We start from the raw sequence: 20,687 nt of genomic DNA, 5'->3' as shown, positions 1-20,687 counted from the left end.
ACTAAAGAAACTTTGATATTTTCGCTTATTTCATAACTAGGCCAAGCAGCCCCTGCTTACGTTCTTCTATTACATGAGGTTTAGAATTCTAACAGTCCCCGCCTCTAGGACAGAGAAGAGGAATTCTCACCTCAAATAACTAATGTGTTGGTCAGGTAGGAAGTAGCAATTAAGTGACAAGGACTGCAGCCCCACCCAGGGCGTGACATTGTGCGTTGACAGCTTCTCAAAGCCAGCATTGACTCTGCATGATGTCATAGGAAAGGTGGAGAAGCCAGGCATGGCCATATAAACATGGCCCTTTCCTGCTGCCTGGCCGATGCGGCTGTTGTGAGCGGCCTCTGCACGGCAGCCACCTCCACCATGAAGATCACTGGAGGTCTCCTTCTGCTCTGCCTGGTGACCTTCTTCTGCAGCAGCTCAGGTGAGGCAGGGTAGATAGTGTTCAACCATTAAGCTTGTTTTTCCAAATAACCTCTCCTGGGAGGTGAGCATCTGAGAGAAGTGTCTGGTCCTGTCGATTTAAACTGTACTGGTTTAGAGTAAAAAGCAAAGCGTATTGGCGTAGAAAAGAAACAGCCCTGGCCTGGAAAGGGAGACTCTTAGGTCCCTAATGGAGTTGAAGGGTTTGGGTTTAGTGTCTTCCCATCCAAGGAACAAAGAAATGAATTGGTTTCTTTGTAAGGACACTGGAAGTTGTTAGATACTATTGGGTACCATTCCTGTTATTGGATTCTACTCATGCCTCTGTGCAAAGACGCAGAAAGACTCAGATGGCTCCCAAATCAGTCCAAGGGGACTGAAATAAAGCCCAATTCTCCAGAGGCCATGAGGCAACAGTTAGACTTTTTATATGCTTGAAAAAATGAAATAAGCTGCAAACACCTTCGACACCTTGTATTACATCCCTTCGTGTCAATTAGAAGGGGGAGAATGTCAAAGACGGTGCTTTGGGTTCCTGGCAGTGGTGACCGCAAGGCTGCCCATTGCTATCTGACTGTAAACTATTATCAAAGCCCCACTGAGCTCCAGAAAATGTCTCGCGGTCACCTAGGGAGGGAGCTCGGGAACTCTCTTGGCTAAAGCAAGGGCTTACCCAATCCATTGGCCATTTGACTTCCTCAGCAAACAGCCAGAATTTTGCATAAGGATCGGGCATGTGCTGAGACTAACTGCAGAGGAAATAGAGTCTTAATCTATGGGACCAAATTTACGTTAATTAATGAGACTTCAAAACTTTGCTCTATTTTCAACATTTCCATCTGTATCTCTCTTTCAGAAGCTGCTAGTCTGTCTTTAACAACCGTGAGTATATTGAATTACATTTTCATTTCAGTTCCTACTGACTCGTTTAGTCAACAAATAATTACCAAATATATACGTAGGATTAAGTCAGTATGTTTGGGGGATAAAAGGTGGAGGCAGATGCAGATAAAGAAATCTCCTCTGCTGTTTGAAGAAATACGACATAAATAACCATAGCCTTAGAAATAATTCCAGAGTTAAAGAAGAGGTGCCTTCCAGTTGAGAGGCTGGTGAAGTCTTAATGGAGAGGACAATATGTAAGAGGTAGGACCTTGGTTAATTGTACAGGCTCTGGATTCCAATCCCAACCTCACCACTTTCTAGCTTTTAAGCCTTCATTCCTCACTCCCGTAAATAGGGGTAACAGCAGGACATACTCTATTCAGTTGTTCTGAAGATTAAACAAAATGCATGGAAGATTCAAGTTTAATACCTGGCCTAGAAATGCCCAGGAATCGTTAACTGCAGGTAGAGGTCATAAGAAAAGTGGTGCTAGTATGACTGGTATTTGTCACAGTGACACCAGTGCTAATCGAAGTAGCAGCAGCAGCAGCAGATCTGAGCTGGAGCCTCCAGGATGGTGTTTCACTCCCTGTACAACAGAGGCCGGGGGAGGCCTAGCTGGGGGCCAGGGGAAAGGCAGGACATTTCCCTTCTGTCTGTCACAGGTGGACTGCAGCATTTACAAGAGGTACCCGGTGGTGGCCATCCCTTGCCCCATCACATACATGCCTGTTTGTGGTTCTGACTACATCACCTACGGGAATGAATGCCACTTGTGTATTGAGAGCTTGTGAGTACCTCATGGGGGTGGGGGAGGCTGGGGCCAGTGTCCGCCACTGCAGACATCTCCTCTCCCCTCGAGCCTGCTCAGCTCCCTGATCTGTACATATTCCCACCCAGAGCAGCTGGTGGGGAGAGAAAGCCAACTGCCTCGGTCAGGCCAGGGTTGGCCACCGTGTTTGCCCACGTATGTATTCATCATAGAACTTCCAGCTCCTGTCTGTCAGCTGAGGTCCAACAGCACCACGAGTTTTCAAGTTGCTGCCCAGAGTCCAGGGTTCTGTAGAGGCAAGTCAGAGGTCACCAAAAGTGTAAGGGGATCGTTTGGGGTGGTCTCCAACTCCAAGTTCAGCTTTTGACTATTTTAAGGAGTGGAGTTCCATACAATACCTCGCTTGAAGAAAGGGTCCTAAACCCCACACTAAAAAATAATCGAGCCCAGCCGGCATGGCTCAGTGGTTGAGCATCTACCTAGGATCCAGGAGATCGCTGTTCAATTCCCGGTCAGGGCTCATGCCCGGGTTGCGGCTCGGTCCCCAGTGGGGGCGTGCAGGAGGCAGCCGATCAATGACTGTCTCATCATTGGTGTTTCTATCTCTCTCTCCCTCTCCCTCCCTCTCTAAAATCAGTAAAAACATATTAAAAAAATAATTGAAAACCACTATCCTACATGACTTCTAAGAGGCCATAGCAGCTTGTTCTTTAGCCAAACTGGCTAGAGGGCCTTTAACTTCCTGTTTTCTAGTGGCTCTGAACACCTGTGGCCCTAAGAGGGACAGAGGAAAAAGGCCACCAGAAAGGTTCTTTCCTTTCATCTAAATAGGGGGATGCGAGCTGTCCGCACTTGGACCTGCATCCCATGGACCTGTTTTCGTTACATATTTTGTGTGCCCGCACAGCGTCCTTGAAGGCAGACAGCTAAGGAGGTGTCACTCCTTTGGTGTAGAACAGGCCACTTAGCATTTACTGTTTTCTAGCAAGTCCACCTTGCTCTTTGGTAACTCTCCTTCAGGCTACTGGATTTGGGCCACTTGCCTTCGATCTTGTCTTTTCCATCTTTGTGATTACCTCAACAAGTTACAAGATCAAGTTAGGCCCTGAGCCCAGAAGGATGTGTCTACGTATTGACTCCCATGCAGGGACATTTACTTCACAGAAGGGCCGCTTCTCTAACCTGCACACCTGGGCCCGTGGCCTGGAGACTGGCTTGTGTTCAGGGACACGGAGGAGGCACGTGGTGGGAGCTGTCCTCACTAAAGCAGGACCAGGCTCCATCGCAGGCCCTGCTGACCAGGAAAGGCCGAAGGGCAGCCCCTTGAACTCCTCCTGGCAGAATCCCTCCTTCTTTGCTGTTTTAAGACAGTGGGTGACCAGCCTGGGCCCTGGGATCAGTGGAAGCAGCAGGTGGGGTGGAGGTATCACCCAACAGGGAAACTCTGCTTCTGCCTGTCAGAAACTGCCTGTGGCGAGGACACTCCTTCTCAGAGACTCCATTACCTCACCTGCAAAACGAGGTTCTGCCTCCATGTCCCTGTGGGTCCTGTCAGCTCTCCTCTTACACGAAATTTCCTCTTGTGCTAACGAATCCTGTTGACTGTGTCTTCCTGTAGGAAAAGTTATGGGAGGGTTCAGTTTCTTCACGAAGGAAGGTGTTAACTCCTCCCATACGTGGATGCGGAGCCATGATGTCCTCAGCGTTGTCTTCATCGTCCCTGGGCTCTGACGACCTTCCCCTCATCACCGCAGAGGCTTGGGGGGAGGGACAGATGTGGGGTCATCATTGTCGAGCGGAGAGAGTTGTTGTGCTTCCCTTCAAACTCATGCCTGACTGACCTGCTGGCTTTTTTTTGCACCTCATTAAAAGAATCACCCAGAGAGTTTACCTTTACTTCTGTTTGTATTTGTTTCTTAGATCAGGGTGCAAATTTGGTTGTTCAAGAGAAAGTTTTGTACAAGGAATCCCCCAAGTGGCTTCCAAGAAACAAATGCACACACACAAATTCTCACATGATCACATATACATGGAATGGAGTTCAGTTCAGTTAAAGCTCAAACTCTAGAGGGGGAGATAAACATGGATTAGAAAATAATTATACACCCTAATAAATGCCAGGGTATAAGTCTATAGGAGGTACCATATTGGAGCAATCTTTCTGTAGCGTAAGTCTGATTCTATTACTTCCCTGTTCAAGATCCTTCCTCTGTTACCCACTGCCTGCAGGATAAAATCCAGACTCCTGAGCACGGTGTTACCCACCCAGCCTCCCCTTCTGCCGTCCTCCCTGAAGGATGCTCACTCTGACACTCTGCGTCTGTATGTGCACAGTCTCCTCTGCTGGGGATGGCCTTAACCTTTTTGGTTTCAGCTTAAGTGCATCCCTCCGGTGAGCCTGCTCTGAGCTTGGTTTGGCAGAGACATGGCTGAGGACTCAGGGGTTGATTTGAAAACTAGTTCTGTCACATGCAAGCTGTGGAATTTTGGGTGGGTACCTAAACCCCATGCTTGGTGTATGGGGCTATTGTTGTGGTAATTAAATAACACAAAGCACCCTGCATGTCACAGATACACACAATAAATATTAGCGCCTTTGCCTGACTACCCACCATTTGCTCACCTGTTGTTTCATAGCATTTTGTATGTAATACTACTTATTATTACATTGTACTTACATTGTACTGAATAGTTGGTGGGTGTGTTCCCCTTACCCCTATCAGATTGTAAGCTCTTTGAGGGCAGGACCATACATCTTTACGTACCTAGTGATTAATCTAAGGCTTGACTCATGGTTAGAATTTCATAAACATTACCAAATTGCTATGGGGCCATAGAGGAAGGGGAGTCTATGAGTTATAATTCATCTGAGTATGTGTGGGTTGGGTAGGGGACAGGTGATTCCAGGTAAACAGAAAAGCAAGTACAAAGGCACAGAACTCTACAAATGCATGGGAATTAATGACTGAACATAAGTTCTCAATTTGTAAAAATATATATTGAACACAAACCATGCTCTCATCTGAAATCAAACTCAATCTCAGCTGCCAACTTGCTCCCTAGCAGCATGCCCCATCTCAGGAGACAGCACCACCGTTCAGCAGTTGCTCCAACCAAAAGCACGAGATCTTCTCTTTCTCTAACTCCACATCGAATCCATTAGCGGTCTGCTAGCTCCACTGTTAAGATATCTGCACAGTTTAATCACTTTCCACCACTTTCAAATCTCCCACCTTAGTTAAAGTCTCCACAGTCTTGCACCTGGACCACTGCAAAACCCTCCAGATTAGAGCTTTGGGAGACATCAATAATTCCCTGGCAAAAGGGATAGACATAAGACACTGAATTTGATATTTTTGGATATATAATGAGCAAAGACGCAGTAACTAACTGGAAATGTTTAATGAGAGAGAGGAAGGTAGTTAATGGCATATAGTTATGCATGCAGTGGTCAGATTTCTAGTTTCTGGCTTGATAACCAGGTGGGTATTGAGGCAAATTCTTCATGTTGAGAGAGTCTTACATATTAAAAACTTAATTTGTTTGCAATGTTAGAGTCACTTTTAGTTGTGAGAGCTTCCTTATGAATATCTCTTAGGAAAAAATATAGATAGAGACTATTCTCACATTCAATAAAAGAATCACCTCTCGCCCGGCCGGGCGTGGCTCAGTGGTTGAGCGTCAGCCTAGGATCCAGGCAATCGGGGTTCGATTCCCGGTCAGGGCACATGCCCGGGTTGTGGGCTCGATCAATGACTCTCTCATCATTGATGTTTCTATTTCTCTCTCTCCCTCTCCTTTCCTCTCTCTGAAATCAATAAAGATATATTAAAAAAAAAAAAAAATCACCTCTGAATGGTTCCTCCAAAAGGGTGCTTAAATCGACAAGGTTCTCATTACCTTTAGTCACTATCAAACATCTCTGATCATGGCAAAGTTCCTTTTTCTATCATGCCAAGAGTTACTATTTCCAGTAAGGATACAAAGATACATCATTTGCTTATTTTAAGATGGTTCTGAAGTGCTTTCTGAATGTTTTCTTCTCCAGATTACTGTCGCCATCGTCATCTTCATTATCATGGTAATTGTCATTAAATACTAATATTTGTTGAGAGCTTACTATGTGCCAGACCCTAAATAAGTGCTTTACATATACAATCTTATTTAAAGCTCACAACAAGCTTGCCCTGGCTGGTTTTGCTCAGTGGTTAGAGTGTCAGCCTGTGGGCTGAAGGGTCCCAGGTTCAATTCCTGCCAAGGGCGCTGTACCTCCATTGCAGGCTCGATCTTCATTCTGGGCGTGTGCGGGAGGCAACCAATCGGTGTGTCTCTCTCACATCAATGTTTCTCTCTCTCTCCCTTTCACTGTCTCTGAAAAAGCAATGGAAAAAATATCCTCTGGTAAGTATTAAAAACAAAACAAAACAAAACAAACACCTCACAACAAGCTTATGATGATGGTGTAATTATTAACTTTATTCTGTAAGCTTGCTAAAGAAAAATTATTTTGCACTGTTAAAATGGTAAGGAAGACATTATTCAAAATATAGTCTTAAATACTCTTACTGCAATACCCCTATCACCATAGAGGAGAGAGATCGGGCGCACCTCCAAATACAAATGGGGATTCATTTCCAAGGAGCAGGATGAGGGGGTTGGTAGGTAGAAAATTACTAACGGGAGGTATCAAGGATGGAAGGATTCTTGCTAAACTAGACTAACAGAATTTTTGCTAAAGGCAGGCCATGGGTTTATACATTACAGATGAGGGATGAAGAACCTGATCAGACATCAAGGGCAATCAAATATCAGTGGTATGGGGATTACTTAGCGGGCTTCTGCGCTAAGAGATGGCTGAGCAGGCCAAAGACATGAGATGCAAGGGGAGGCTGGGGGCAAGGTCAAGACCTATTCGAGAGAGGACTCAGAGGAGCATAACTGAAGTTTGGTCAAGGACAGTCTTTGTGGAGCTATGATGAGGACAGTGGCCAAGTTTCTCATTAATTATGGTATGTTCAAGTTGTAATACAGTCTCAAAGACAGAGTAAATGTTCATCAGTAGTTACTCAATGATCAAATGAAGGTAAACTAAGGCTTCTTAACAATAAAATAACTTGTACAAGGTCATGCAGGGAATGGTAGACCTGGCAATGGATTCATGTCTGAAGACTCTTAGGGTTTCAGCTCTCGGTAATATTCTGACGCCTGCCTCTGCCCCCAACCCCCGGCTGTCCCAACACTGGTTCCAGTTGTCTTCATCCGTTTCAAGGGAAGCAAATGTGAATGTTAGTCTCCCAGCCTTTGAACATATAGTGTCTTCCAATTCTATCTACCAAAACTGCAGGTGCTGCTTCCAAGAACTACTCATAGTCACTCTATTTGAAAACTGACACATTCTAGCATGTGTCCTTGTAGCCTTTATCAAAGCTTTTAGATGAAGCATAGTTTGAAGAATACACAATTAAACACATTTAAACTACGGACAAAGGATTGGTGGCTTGTCTATAAAAAGTTATTTTATTAGCAGAAGATGTCACTGGCCATGTATATAACTATGGCCCAGGACAAGGTTAACATCTTACTCTTGAACCATCAGTCTGCGTTTGGGGACTAGAGAATCAAGGCCAAAGTCTCAGGGACAATCCAACTACTGCAGCCACTAGATCCATCCTTGGTTAAGATGGTCACGGAGCTTGTTGTTGTTGGGCCTTGAGGCGGCTTCCGCCAGGGATCTAGCAGGTAAATGTGATGCGAGTACTCACCGGCTCCAATCATTGTACCAGCTCCTCAGATTTGGGGCTCATGGGAAAATTATCTCCCTGCTGAAGAGTATGAATCATTGCTTGTTTCTGATTAGCCAAGACTTGGGTGTCGATATCTTTTCTTTGTGCCCAGTCTGGTGTCTCAATTGGCAACATTTTCCATTGATGCTAGAGAAGGAAGGAGAAAAGGGTAGAACCTGGGCATATTTCAACCCCCATAAAACTGCCACGCTGATGACTGTTTCTGGCAACAGTAGTACAACAACCTGCAGTAAAACCAATGAAATAACTTCCTCGTAACTTCCCTTCCTCGGCTGTAGAGCAAAGAAAATGGTAATAACCATCGACAAACTTGTTATGAAAATCTAATTGTGTAACATGTGAAAGCACCCAAACTTTTAAAGACATAAAGAGGTACGGAAATACATGCCAGCTTTATCGAGTCCTATTATCTATTAGAAATTCACGTAAATTCATGTCTTTCACAATAAAGGAACTTCTATTCCCAGCAGAGGTTTCTAACCTCTTTCCGGGACTCTGATTCCTGCAAATAGCTGTTTCACAATTGAGGCAGGAACACTTGACATTATATAAGGCGGCACCCAAGTGAGCTGGGCAGACACCAGAAAGTCACTTCTTTTACCTCCATCTGACTGCCCTTGGCCTCTTCAGCAGCATGAGAGTGACAGCCTTTGTCCTGCTCTTGGTCCTGGCACTTATCCGTGAGTATCTCCCTCATACACGGCCCCTGCCTTGATACTGATAGCTTGTGTCATCTTCTGCCCATTTAATTCTGAGGTATACACATCACACAGATAATAGGGGAAGCTTCTAGAAAGGCTTTTTTTTTTTTTTTTTTCTCCACCAATGAATCCCTAAATCATATCATCTCAGGCACCAGGTGGACCATTTTAAATGGTCAACGAAGGCCAACTTCTTATCCATACACTTTGTGTAACCTCTTTGGAAAGTGTTCATCCAGACTCTGCTCTTTGATATCATTATTTATAGGAACTAATTTCTTCATAAAGTAGGCCGATGCATTGTTGGGCAGCATGAACTGTTACTTTCCTTCCAGTATTGAGTTAAGACCTGACTCCCTAGAATTTGCAACCCCTGCCATCTCTGCCTGCTACGGAAGACCAGATATTCCCAAATACACAAATCCCTTGTATCTTTTGTTTCCAAAGCTCTGGTTATGAGGTAGGAAAGAATAAGACAGACTCCTCGTCATTGTAGTAGCTTTTCCACCCTTTTGGCTACACTCTAATCCTGCTCCAAAACAAAAATCTGTTCTGTGTGTCAGCCTTTGATATGCTGATGCAAAAGTTCTGGAGAGAATTGTATGTTTTTAATGACAGGTTGAGAAAGCTGAAACGTAAATCAAAGATTACTCTTCTAATAAGTTTAAGTTCTTCCAGAGATTAATTGTTTCTTGTACTTGTTTTTCTTGCAGAGGTAGACTGTGCCCGACACGGCCAGCAGGTCAGTATATCAATCTTGATTTGAAAGCCGGTATCAGTAAGGAAAGTTTTGACACTGTATATAATCCATTTTCTATCCATTTGAAGTTTTTTTTTTAAGTTTCAAAATAATTTTTATTCAAAAACTGTGGACAGACCTTTCTGACATGCAGGTGATGGGACAAAATGGTTAGACACAGCATCAGAGCTGTCAAGTCCTGGGTTTCTGGTCCACATTTTCAATAGGGCAACACTTACAGCCATCATGTTTGGAAAGAGTTGGCACAATAAGGACAAGTCCTGATTCTTGCCATTTTTAAATGGATCACACGTACCTTTGTTCTCTATCTTAAGGAATGAAGATTTGTACTTAAGCTTTCCTTCCTGGCTCGTATTAAGTAATGTCTGTTATTGAGAAAATGCGGGTGTGGTAGCAAAAACTTTAAACCAATAGTCAGGCACCTGGGGTTCTGGTCCAAGCTCTACAGCTTTTTAGCTGTGTGACCCTGTGGCCTAGGCAGCTCCTATCATCTCTTTGAGGCTTCTGTTTTAACCTATTAAAGAAGATAATGTTAAGAACATACATTTTGGAGTCAGGCAAGCCTGAATTCAAGCCATTTTTCACGAGTTAGTAGCTGCGTGAGAATGAAAGGGGTTGGTGAACATTAAGCCCTGGTCGTTTCCTGGTCACACTGTGAGTCTCCATCAATTCTGTAACTGAGGGTTGTGCAGGCGAGGAGGGGAAGCGACATCCTGCTGGCATATCCTCAGCACAGGCGCTCCAATCTCTATTCTGCTCCGTGACCTCTGCTTACTCATCTCTGTGTGTCCAGCACTCAGCTCAGCCCTAAGGCTAGGAGCTCAGTAACTGACAGAATGACTAGGTTAACTTCTAGAACATATCTGAAGGGGAGGAAGGATTCAACTTTAACTTCGAGCATATTTCAGATTATCCAAGTAGAAATATTCAACAATTAGTAAAATATATCTGGACCTCTTGGATGGAAAGAGAGGAGATGCAGTCTTCTGTATAGAACTGGAGTTGTGATAGAAATTATAGTTATTATTTATTCAGTCTTTTCCATGCTGTGTAGTGCTAAGCATTTTAGACACCTCTTCTCGGTTATGCATTTGTTACTTTAATCTGACAATGTAGGTCTCTCACCTTCATTTTGCAGATACAGAAACTAAGACTTAGAGAGGCGAAATAATGGTCCCAGGTTCATAGAGTCAGGATTTGAATTCCAGTGTGTTTGACTTTACTATCCATGCTCTTCAGTTTGCTCATAGATGAAAATCCCAGAAAATTCTTTCTGTCTACTTGCTCCCACAAGTGGCTCATCACCTTGGCTTTGCTCCAGGAGTTTTGAACTGTGTTCTTAACTACAATGTTAACATACATCTGTCTATGTGCTGATAATGTATATAGCAAGTAATTTGTTACCAATATATAAAGTTGCCAATGATGTACTAGTTATTAAAACAACTATTTATTTTTATAATACATCTCACACTTGCATTCAGATAGAACATTTGAAGTGAAAGAGGGAAAGCAGGAAACCGAACGTGCCATGGGCGTTGAGAACTGACACATCAGCCAGTACTAATTACAGTGGAATGGATTCTATATTTAAATATATTGCAATTTGGTTACCAGCTACCACTCATGATTTTATATCTGATATAAAACATCTCTATACTTGATATATTTCAAAGAGGTTAGATGAAGACAACTAGAATAGAAATGGATGCATTGGGAACCTTGTAAACTTGCTTGGAAAATTCTAAGTCCCAGGAATAAAGATTCGGTTGAAGGAACTGAAGGTTTTTAATTTGCATTTTCAGGTTGATTGCAGTAAATTTAAAAAGCTACCACCAGGAAAAGATAGACCGTGTTATGAAATATATGGACCAATTTGTGGATCTGACGGTAAAACTTACGACAATGATTGCTTCTTTTGTTCTGAAGTTGAGTAAGTATTGAAACAGTTTTCTATATTTAAAGTATAATAATTCTGTGTTAAGACAAGTGTATCTCATTTCAGAGAAGTGGTTTAGGGCATAAGGAATATGTGGATCATCTCACATTGACTCTGATGAACAGAATTCTCACCATCGATAGGATTTGGAGGCCCTGGTGTCATAGCACCCCTGCATATTCTGGTAGTAATAGTCAAGCAGAGAAGCCCAGCATCTCTGAATTGGAAGGAAACTTAAGGGTCATCTAGTTCAACTTCCAACTACTAATTTATTGCTTAAACTCCCTCTATAAAAAAGTCACCAAGTCATCTCACAGTCTATGCTTGATTATTTCCAGGGACAAGGAACAGTCCTCCTCCAAGGCACGCCAGCCTGCATTTGTTAGAATGAGCCCTGTTTACTGTCGAGCTTCAACAGTTTGAATACATTAGAGCCCCCTAATGTTTGGTACAAAAGGGGGACAATACCTGAAAAACCTAAAGAACTTGTTCTGTTTCAGAGTATGATTTTTCCACAAAATGTATATGTTGGGGCGCTAACAAAAATTAAATAGCCAACAGTAGTTTAAAGGTTACAAAGTAATCGTCTGCAAGATATATCAGCATCAGCTCAAAAAAGTTAAATGATGAATTATGTACTAGAGTGTATAGAAACATCTAGTTCTTTTTAACTATTTTCAAAATGTACATGAATGAAAACACACATGTGGTATATTATTCTGTTTTATTTTAATAAGAAAAGAGTTACAATCTTATGATAGGAGGCATCTAAATGTGCATCCTCTTTTAAAAAAATTTCATTAAAATATGTTTTCAGGGACATAAGCTGAACTGTATTTGGAGCACTGTCCCTATGTAATCAGCACCAGTTGCTAAAATATCTCTAACTTGCAGGGTCTCCTTTTAAACACATTGTTAGTGAAGTGACTGGGCACATTTTGGGGTTCACCGGGGAAGCTGGATGCTAATAAAATGCCAATGGCTTTAACATTTCTCATTTGTTACTCTTTCCACAGGAATACTGGCAACAAACTTAAATTTGTACATTTTGGAAAATGCTGAGTCTATCAACATTTTGTGAAATAAACATTTTTATTTAAGAGTTGAACCTTTAGATATGTTTCACTTTTGAGTGATGTCTAATAGGCCATCTTAGGACCACATTCTGGGGGAAGGAAGGCCAATTAAGAATGGTAGTGGGGGTCAGAAAATCAGAGGACCTGAAGCTGATGCCTTTTTTCTCAAGCTAGGAAAACACCCCCTGTGTATAACTTAGTTCTGAAAAGTGAACAGATAAAGAGGGTGTTCAATTAATGCTTTATAAATAAACTAAATTAAGATGAACTGGATTTGACTTTTATCAACAAGTAAGCAAGGAAATTATAGTGTCTTATCCCAGATAATGCTAACATCAGATGTCAACCCCTGATCCAACTGCAGACTCTGAAAGTACAGTAGCATTCTAATGCACAGCATTGTTTGCCTTCAAACTCAGAATTGCTGCTTCTAGTTCCCATAAAAAGAATCCAGACACACAGAGAGAAATGAATGCTTTTCTAGAGACTGTGGGGGAGTGAGCGAGATGGGAGTGACCTGAGAAGCCTAAAACTCCTCATTACATTCCTACCCGGTACACTCAGCTCTTGCAACGCCACTGTGCAAATCCTTGTCATTTGTAATATGGAAAGAATATTGCCATAAAACTTTAAAGATGCACGAATAAAAGAACATAAAAACAATTAAATACACTGCCAAAATGTGTTACTAGAAATGAGCCTACTCCAATTTTAAGAACGCTGTTTCCATTAGTTCTTTCTCATATTTAAGAGTAGCAGGCGTTAGCACAGCCAACAGGCAGGCCCTTCTGGAACAGGTTACTCCTGCCGGTCTCAGAACAAAGTTAAGCTGAAACACTGGCTTCGGGATTTTAATGAGCAATAAGAGGAAATGGAAGGCAGATCTATAAATACATGTCTTAACAAAACACAGCCTGAAACGTTTCAGAATTTCTTAAGAAAAAAAAAGAGACAACACTGAGTCAATATAAAATGAAGGGGTTTTTTAGAGGGCCTGCTTAAACAATGGGGGGAAATGCGAGAGCTCTGAAAGGGGGTCCTGGAGAGTGCAGGGACACGAGGCATCTACTGCTCAGAAAGGAGGCTGAGAGGAACTGAGGCCGGGCCCGCCGCCGCCTGTGACCCGGCCAGCAGGCAGCCCGAGCCCCCAGCTGCCTCCGCCAGCCCCGAAGCCCGACCTCCGCTTCTCCGCGCCTGGGCAGCCCCCCGCCTCCCGCCTCTCCACCCCAGCTCTCCCACAATGGGCCCAGTGGGAGACACCCCAAATACTGGCAGACTCTGTTGAGGCGCTCACCTCCCTGGGCTCGCTGCCCTGCCTGAATTCCAGGTTTCGTATTTCTTTTTGGGGCCACAGATTGTCTGCGCTACCATCCGTTTGCTGCCACATTCTGTAGACATTAACGCTTCCAGCCTGCCAGACTGAAATAATTTTTAGGTTATAATATAAATGATTAAGCTATATAACCATTGGTTAAGATGGTGACCGTTTTGCAATTTATACAACTATCCAAACATTATGCTGCACATGTGAATCTAATATAATGTTATATGTCAGTTATACGTGAATTTTTATAAAGCACACTAAAAAACACACACAAAAAAACCCAAGGAAATAAAAACAAAAACACAAACAAAAATGGTGGGGGCCTTGGAGATAGAGAACCCTGAGGTCAAACCTAGATTTGCCACTCTGAGTAACCTTGAGTAGGTGGTTTAACCTCTGAGTTCCAGTGCCTGCATTTCAAACTGGGGGGCAACAACAGTTCCTACGAACTGGCATAAACCAGTGTGCATACAGTGCATAAGATTGGGCCTGGAACATAATTAGCAAACAATAAATGAATATTATTTTTAAAATAATAACAGCAAAATTATGTGGTTGTCCTATGTTTGTCCCTTAAGCACAATGGATGGTTCTAATTTAGGCTCTGGCCCCTCATGGTCTCGTCGCCCCCACCCCAATCATGCGTGCTGACCGTGTCCTGAGACAGCACCATGGGCCTTCTGTTAGAGCTAATGGTCACTGTTACAGCCACAGAAGTCTGCCAGGTGAAATTCCCATGAAGAGCAAGGCAGAAAATCAAGGGCACCTAGAATATTCATGGCAGGGTACGTAATAAGCACTCAATAAATACTATTGTTATTGTTTAAAAATATAAAACACTGATGGCTACAATCCTCGCATTCAGTGAGGGATTGCCCTTACAGGATTCCTAACAGGGAATCATGCAGCCTCTCCTGGACTGAGTGAGAAGGCGCTCACTCCTTCCTGAGGTAGTCATCAAGGGGAACTCCTACTCTCAAAACTTTTTATCAAGCTTAGATTTCCCCCATAGAATTTATTCCTTCATTTGTCCTAAATATAGCCCTTGAGCCACAAAGAAAAAGTCTAATTGAGAACCTTTTTATTTTTTATTTGTTTACAAACACCTCTTGATTGCAGATATTTTAGGCACAGGTACATGGAAGAAGCTGTACTGCAGATTTTATATAGGGTGGTTTAAGAGGCAGCAAGCACCTACCTCTGTCTCCCACCCCCCAAATACACAGCAGCCTAGATATCAGTATCAATATCATTCCCACTGAAATCTCCTGAATATTCTGTCCTCTCAAACAGCACTTCATCCAGCCCTGTGCCCAAGATAGCCGGGCAACCTCTGGGGCTCTAAGGAAGTCCTTGGCCTCCATCCATAGTAGAAAAGGGGTACAGAAGGTCAGGCATAGCTGTGGTGCCCTCACCAATCCTAAAACTTTCAGTAATTTTAAGATAGTTCTTGTGTACCTCTGAATTTTCTAAGGTTAGTTGAAGAAAACCTTGGACCAGGTCCTATACTAAGTCATGATCTCATTTAATCCACAAAACAACTCCAGTAATATATTTGTCTAGCTACAAGGGAGAGTGGTTTTATTATCTACCATGGTAAACATAGCATCTATTTGAGTGTTGGACCATGATAGGAACCCCCAAAACAGTAATAAGCTAATGAATGAATCTGCTTTTTTCTTACTTAAGAGAAATAGGGTTTAATGATGACAGAATTGCCATCTAACATGAATAGGAAATGATAGAGTTACGATTGATAAAGCTCTGTTTTACTCTAGAGCTCGAGCTCTGAAACACTGTGGCACTACGTTCCCTAGGCAACATCATAATTCCTGTCCCCATAGCAGCTCACCTGGACAGAGTCTGGCTGTCTCTATTCATTTTCAGGGAGGCCAGTGTGAGTTCTCTGTTGCACAGCCACTATGTCCACTAGTGTTAAAGAGAATGCCTTCTAGTTCATGAACTCAAAAGGCAAGAGGAGCTGGCTAGTGATTTTGTCCCAGATCCATGGAACGGCCCTTTGCAATTGTCATTTTGCATAGTCAAGAGTCCTAGTAGCTTTTAGCAAACAACATGCATGAAGAATATTTTTGAAATACTGATTCAAAATAAGTTAAGTCCTAATATTTGGCATAGTGAGATGTGCAGTGTTCTTGCTTTGGACGATGGCAGGGCAGTTGATGAAATCACTTGCTAAGTATGCCCCTAGACATTAAATGCAATGGGGGTCTCTAGCTCTTGATCTATCAAACTGTACTTGGCTTCTTAGGGTTAGCCCTGTTTCGAGACAAAGCAATCATGGCCCAGAGCATCAGAGACAGCCCAGCTTCTGCACCATTGGATTCTTGAGATATCCACATGGACTCTCATTCTTTTGCTTGAGGATTCCAGTGAACTTTCCTTTAGCAAACTTGAACAACCTGCTTCCAACAGAGAATAGGTATATTTCCAGTAGATATCTGGCTAGCTCTCTCACTAGCTCCACTTGCACCACAAAATTTGGGGCTTTCCAGAAAGTCATGCTCTACTCTAGAGCACTGATCGCTGCTTAAGCTTTGTCAACCAAGATCAGCTAAATGGATTCCTGTTTTGTGTCTAGTCTGGAACCAGATGAGGACTCCAAGTAAAAGGACCAAGATAGTTGGTACTGATAGCCATACTGATCACTACATCAGACACATGAAAATGGCCCTGTTGCAGAAAATGAGCACTAAACCTAGGAACCTGTGTTTAAGACTTATTTCAGACATTCCCTAGTTCTGGTATCTTAGGCAACTTCAAGACCCAGTTTCCTCCTCTGTAAACTGGATATAATGGTAATACCCAACTCAAACTTATATGTGAATCAAATAATATATGTGAAAGCACAAAGAACTGTTTATGCACCATCCAAATGTGAAATAGCATTAATTTGGGTCGTATTATGTAGTAACACAGGAAACCTTTTTCATGATTCATTGAGTCTTTTAAACCTGTTCTAAGGCCTTGTTTTGGGAAACATGCATTTCCTAATAGAGATGACACATCTGGCCCAGGGTATAATGCAAGCTTCAAATGGCCTAGGCTGACAACTGCAGGTCACTTCTCCTGATTCCACCTCACTGTCCTTGGCCACTCAACATCATGGGAGTAATAGCAAAGTCTAGGGGTTCTCAAACTTTCATTAACCTTTAGAATCTCAATTTAGAACCTATGTCCAGGAAATCCGGAGAGTCTTTCATTTCAGAGATGAGTAAGTCTGTTTTGTTTTGGGTTTTTTTGGTTGTTTTAATGCATTTTTCTCTCTACATCAAGAAATCACTGAATCACACAAACTCAAAGTTGGAATGGACCATAAAGCTCATCTAACCCAACTTCCTAACTCTACATAGAAAGCTTCCTGGGAGGTCTCTGAGAAGGGATCATCATTTAGTTTCTGCCCTGATATAAAGAATCTCTTTTCAGAAAGAGTAGCCCATTCTTGACCTGTTTGAATCAATAGAACATTCTTGCTTTGTTGAGTAGAAATCAACATTGACTTAACCTGTAATCATGACTGATCTAAGATTTTAAGAATTTAAAAATCTATTATTTATTTGTCCATTCTACACTTATTGAGCACTGAATATGGCCTGGCATTATTTACTAAACTAAACTCTCATTGTGATGGTCACCGTCCCAGTCCAAGGTCCCTTTTTCTGTACCCCATTCTTATTCCAACAGAGCAATCATAGAATTTCCACCTTTTCTGAGTGAGTCAAACCTGATTATTATTTTGACTCAAAGCCTTGAAGAGAACCCCATGTCAGCTGGTACAGACTAAGAACTGAAGCAAAATCATCTTTTTTTTCCAAAAAACAATTTGTTTTGATTAGAGAAAATGACCATTTTGCTTAAGATTCAGAATTACTACTTTTATGTAATCTCAAAGTTGGGATGAATTTTTCTTTCTCAAAATCAAAAGCTCTTCCATACATCTTTTAATATGTCAAAGATATGATTTAGAATAATTTATCTAGAATCACCAGAGATAAATCTGATATGCCACATAATCATGTTATATAGCCAAGTATTTATCCATGTAAGTGTCAAAGCTAGTTTTAATGAAAGAATTTCAGATTTAAACCATTATTTAATGGAGTCAGTAGAGTATAGTGTCCAAGTGTACTGGCTTTAGAGTCAGACAGAATTCTGCTGGTTCCCAGCTTTGTCACTATGTGACTAGGACAAATCACTTAAATTTCTGGACCTCAAGTCCCTCATTTGTGTAATGAAAATAATTATAATACCCACCTCATTGAATTGCTATGAGCTTAAATGCTATAATTTTGCAAAGGGATAAACATAGCCCTTTATATATAGTAAGAATTCTAGGATGTTTAGCTAGATTATAAAATGTCATATTTTCTTCTTATTCTCCAGGGGATGAAGGACATGATTTACCTTTTTCATTTGGATTCACTGTGAAAATTATTAATATTCTCATATGTGGTAATAAAAATTTTCAATTAAGTGACACCCTTAATTCTACTTGAGACTGTGCCTTGTAAGTAAAGGGGAATAATACAGTAGCAGAAAAGTTAAGAACATCTACTCTGAAGTCACAGAAGTCACAGACGTCAGGTTCATCAATTACTACCTATATGATCTTAGAAAATTTACTTACCTTTTCTTGGCTTGGAATTCCTTTTCTCAAGGAAGTATTAACAGTATCTACCTCAAAGGAGTGCAAGGGTTAAAAGGTAAGCTACATTCAGGATTCTTAGAGGGCTCCTGACACTTGGCCAGGAGTTCCATAAATGTCAGCTTTTACCATTTCACTTTCCCAGGAAGCATGCGGGTTGTGAAAACGGTGACAGAAGAGTGTTTGTGGGATGAATGGGTGAGCTGGTCTTGAGAAATAGGATTTTTTTCTTCTAAGCAAATAGTTAAAAGCAGTAAAGTTCATGACCTAGGTAATAAAGTATATGACCTTGATTTGCATGCAATGAGAATCTCACTGAACCTAAATCAAACAATATTTGGCTGAGGGTAGAAGGTGGAGGTTGGGTCGTAGGACTGGTGAGTTTTCCTAGGTCTCTAAAGGTACCCCAGGGTAGTGAAGAACAGGGTGTGTGGTGTTAAGCCATTCAGTCTCCATCTTGTAGGCACTGGCACAGCATCATAAGCCTGCAATTTCTAAGCAAAACTGTGCTCCCCCAAAATCCCTCTCTAAGCAAGAATTCCACAAGGAATAGAAATATTTATACCAAATACTACAGCCCTTTCGACATGCCAGCTACTACACTATGTGCTTTATGTGTATAAACTCATTTAATATTCATAACAATTATATGAAGAAGGTACTTCTATCACACTTTGCAGATAGAAAGAGTAAGCCACAGAAGCATTAACTGATTTCCCAAGGTTACAGAGATAAGATTTGAACCCAGAAATTCTAGCAGCAGCGTCGCTACTGTTAACAGCTATGCTACGCTGCCCATTCTTACCTGTGAGGCCAACAGAGGCTGAGAAATAAAGGGATGGAGTAGAGACAGGGGAAGCTGTTCAGTCAACTGTGGAGGATGGAGGATGGAGCTTGGAGGACGAAGGACCGAGCACGGAGCATGGAGGATGGATGGATGGAGGATGGAGGACGGCGGGTGGGGAGTAGGGATGGAAGGTGGAGGGTGGAGGGTGGAGAGTGGAGAACAGGAAAGTTAGGAGGTGTTTTGGAAATTATAATATACATCTACACACAATTAGCCAGCAGGAAGATAAAGCAAGGCATGGGCAACTGTAGGCAAATTTTAGTAATAGAACTGAGCAAGAGGCGGCCAACTACCTGTTAGGGATGCTGAGAGGCAAATATTTAGGGTGTTGATGATGTTCGTGGTTTGGGTATTGATCTGCATGGTGATGTTATTACTTCTCAGTGACAGTCTCCTCTAAACTAGGTGGGAGTTTGTTGCCCTCGATGTGTTCCAACCCCTTGCACTTGATGCCCTCCTACATTTTCCAAGAAGTACTGTACTGCCTCTGCTGATGGGACTCAGTTGGCTGGAGAATCTTCCTGTACACCAATAGGTGGTGGGTTCGATGCCAGGTCAGGGCACATACTGGGTTACAGGATCCATCCCTAGTCGGGGCACGTGTGCGAGGCAACCAATCAATGTTTCTCTCATCTCCCTGTCTCTCTCTCTCCGCCCCCTCCCTCTCTCACTCTAAAATAAATAAATAAATAAATAAATAAATAAATAAATAAATAAACAAACATTTAAAATCCAGACCAGCAGCCTGGGTGTCTCTGAGAGGCCTTGTATGCCTCTTTCTACTTTCTGGTTCTAACCTTCCTTTTCCTAAATGAAGCCTTTTCATAGCTCAGAAAATATTTCTAGCATGCTGTTACTGTATCAAATTACTAAGAGATAATTCAATAATCAAGATGAATTTCTAGCTTCAGTATAGTGCAAATACAAGAAGAGTGGCTGGTAGTGCTAGTTCACCTCTCCTGACTCCACCTGCTCGCCCTTGGTCACCTCCACCCCAGGGAACAGCACTTGCCTCTTGGCCCTTGTCCTTGCCTTTGCATTTACCTCCAGCGTATATCTCCCTTTGACCACTGTTCTTACCCCTGTCCCAGGCACTGGCAGCTTCGTGACTTCCGTGCAGAGAATTCTGAGATACTGTCACCTCACAGATGGGTGGGTGTACTTCTCACCTGGAACACAGTGTGAAACGTTACATTTATGACTATCAAGAAATCATAGACTCACAGAATCTCAGAGCCTGAAAAAGGCTTAAGATCTTATCCTCCAACTTTCCATCAGAGAGGAATCTTATCCCCTGTCTCTAAGAGATCATCAACTTTTGCTTCTGTCTGGATAGCCCTGAAGATGGGGAATTCAGGCTTCCACAAGGTAGCCTCTTTCACTGTTAGGCACCTTGAGTGTTCAGACAGTTGTTTGCTCACAATCTTTTAACCAACATTTATCTATGCATCATGTGCCGGGCACGGGGCTAGGGACCCAAGTGCAATGATGAG

The 20,687-nt window shown here is 42.3% G+C and overlaps 1 protein-coding gene and 1 long non-coding RNA gene across 7 annotated transcripts in view; one reads left to right on the top strand and one right to left on the bottom strand.

Annotated features, from left to right (window-relative positions):
* The window catches only part of LOC308556606, a 46,355-nt gene that overhangs the window by 10,012 nt on the left and 15,656 nt on the right, over window positions 1-20,687 (bottom strand). For 3 of the 6 annotated variants that reach the window (XR_013998730.1, XR_013998732.1, XR_013998733.1), the window contains exons 4-6: window positions 20,275-20,363; window positions 13,655-13,779; window positions 7,573-8,010 (exon numbers count right to left, since the gene is read on the bottom strand). This is a non-coding gene — a long non-coding RNA (uncharacterized lncRNA). Of the gene's footprint in view, window positions 1-5,946; window positions 6,452-7,572; window positions 8,011-13,654; window positions 13,780-20,274; window positions 20,364-20,687 lie in introns of those variants that run through there. The other 3 variants (XR_013998729.1, XR_013998728.1, XR_013998731.1) reach the window with 3 other exon arrangements.
* On the top strand, window positions 112-5,904 carry LOC308556605 (serine protease inhibitor Kazal-type 7-like). The gene is made up of 4 exons (XM_081136010.1): window positions 112-424; window positions 1,280-1,305; window positions 1,974-2,098; window positions 3,699-5,904. Exons 1-4 carry the CDS (start codon window positions 295-297, stop codon window positions 3,742-3,744), a joined length of 327 nt encoding a protein of 108 aa, XP_080992136.1. The 5' UTR covers window positions 112-294; the 3' UTR covers window positions 3,745-5,904.

The sequence above is a fragment of the Miniopterus schreibersii genome (assembly GCF_964146895.1).
Source record: "Miniopterus schreibersii genome assembly, chromosome: 4".
Taxonomy (NCBI): domain Eukaryota; kingdom Metazoa; phylum Chordata; class Mammalia; order Chiroptera; family Miniopteridae; genus Miniopterus; species Miniopterus schreibersii.
This window is presented reverse-complemented; position numbering and strand designations above follow the sequence as displayed.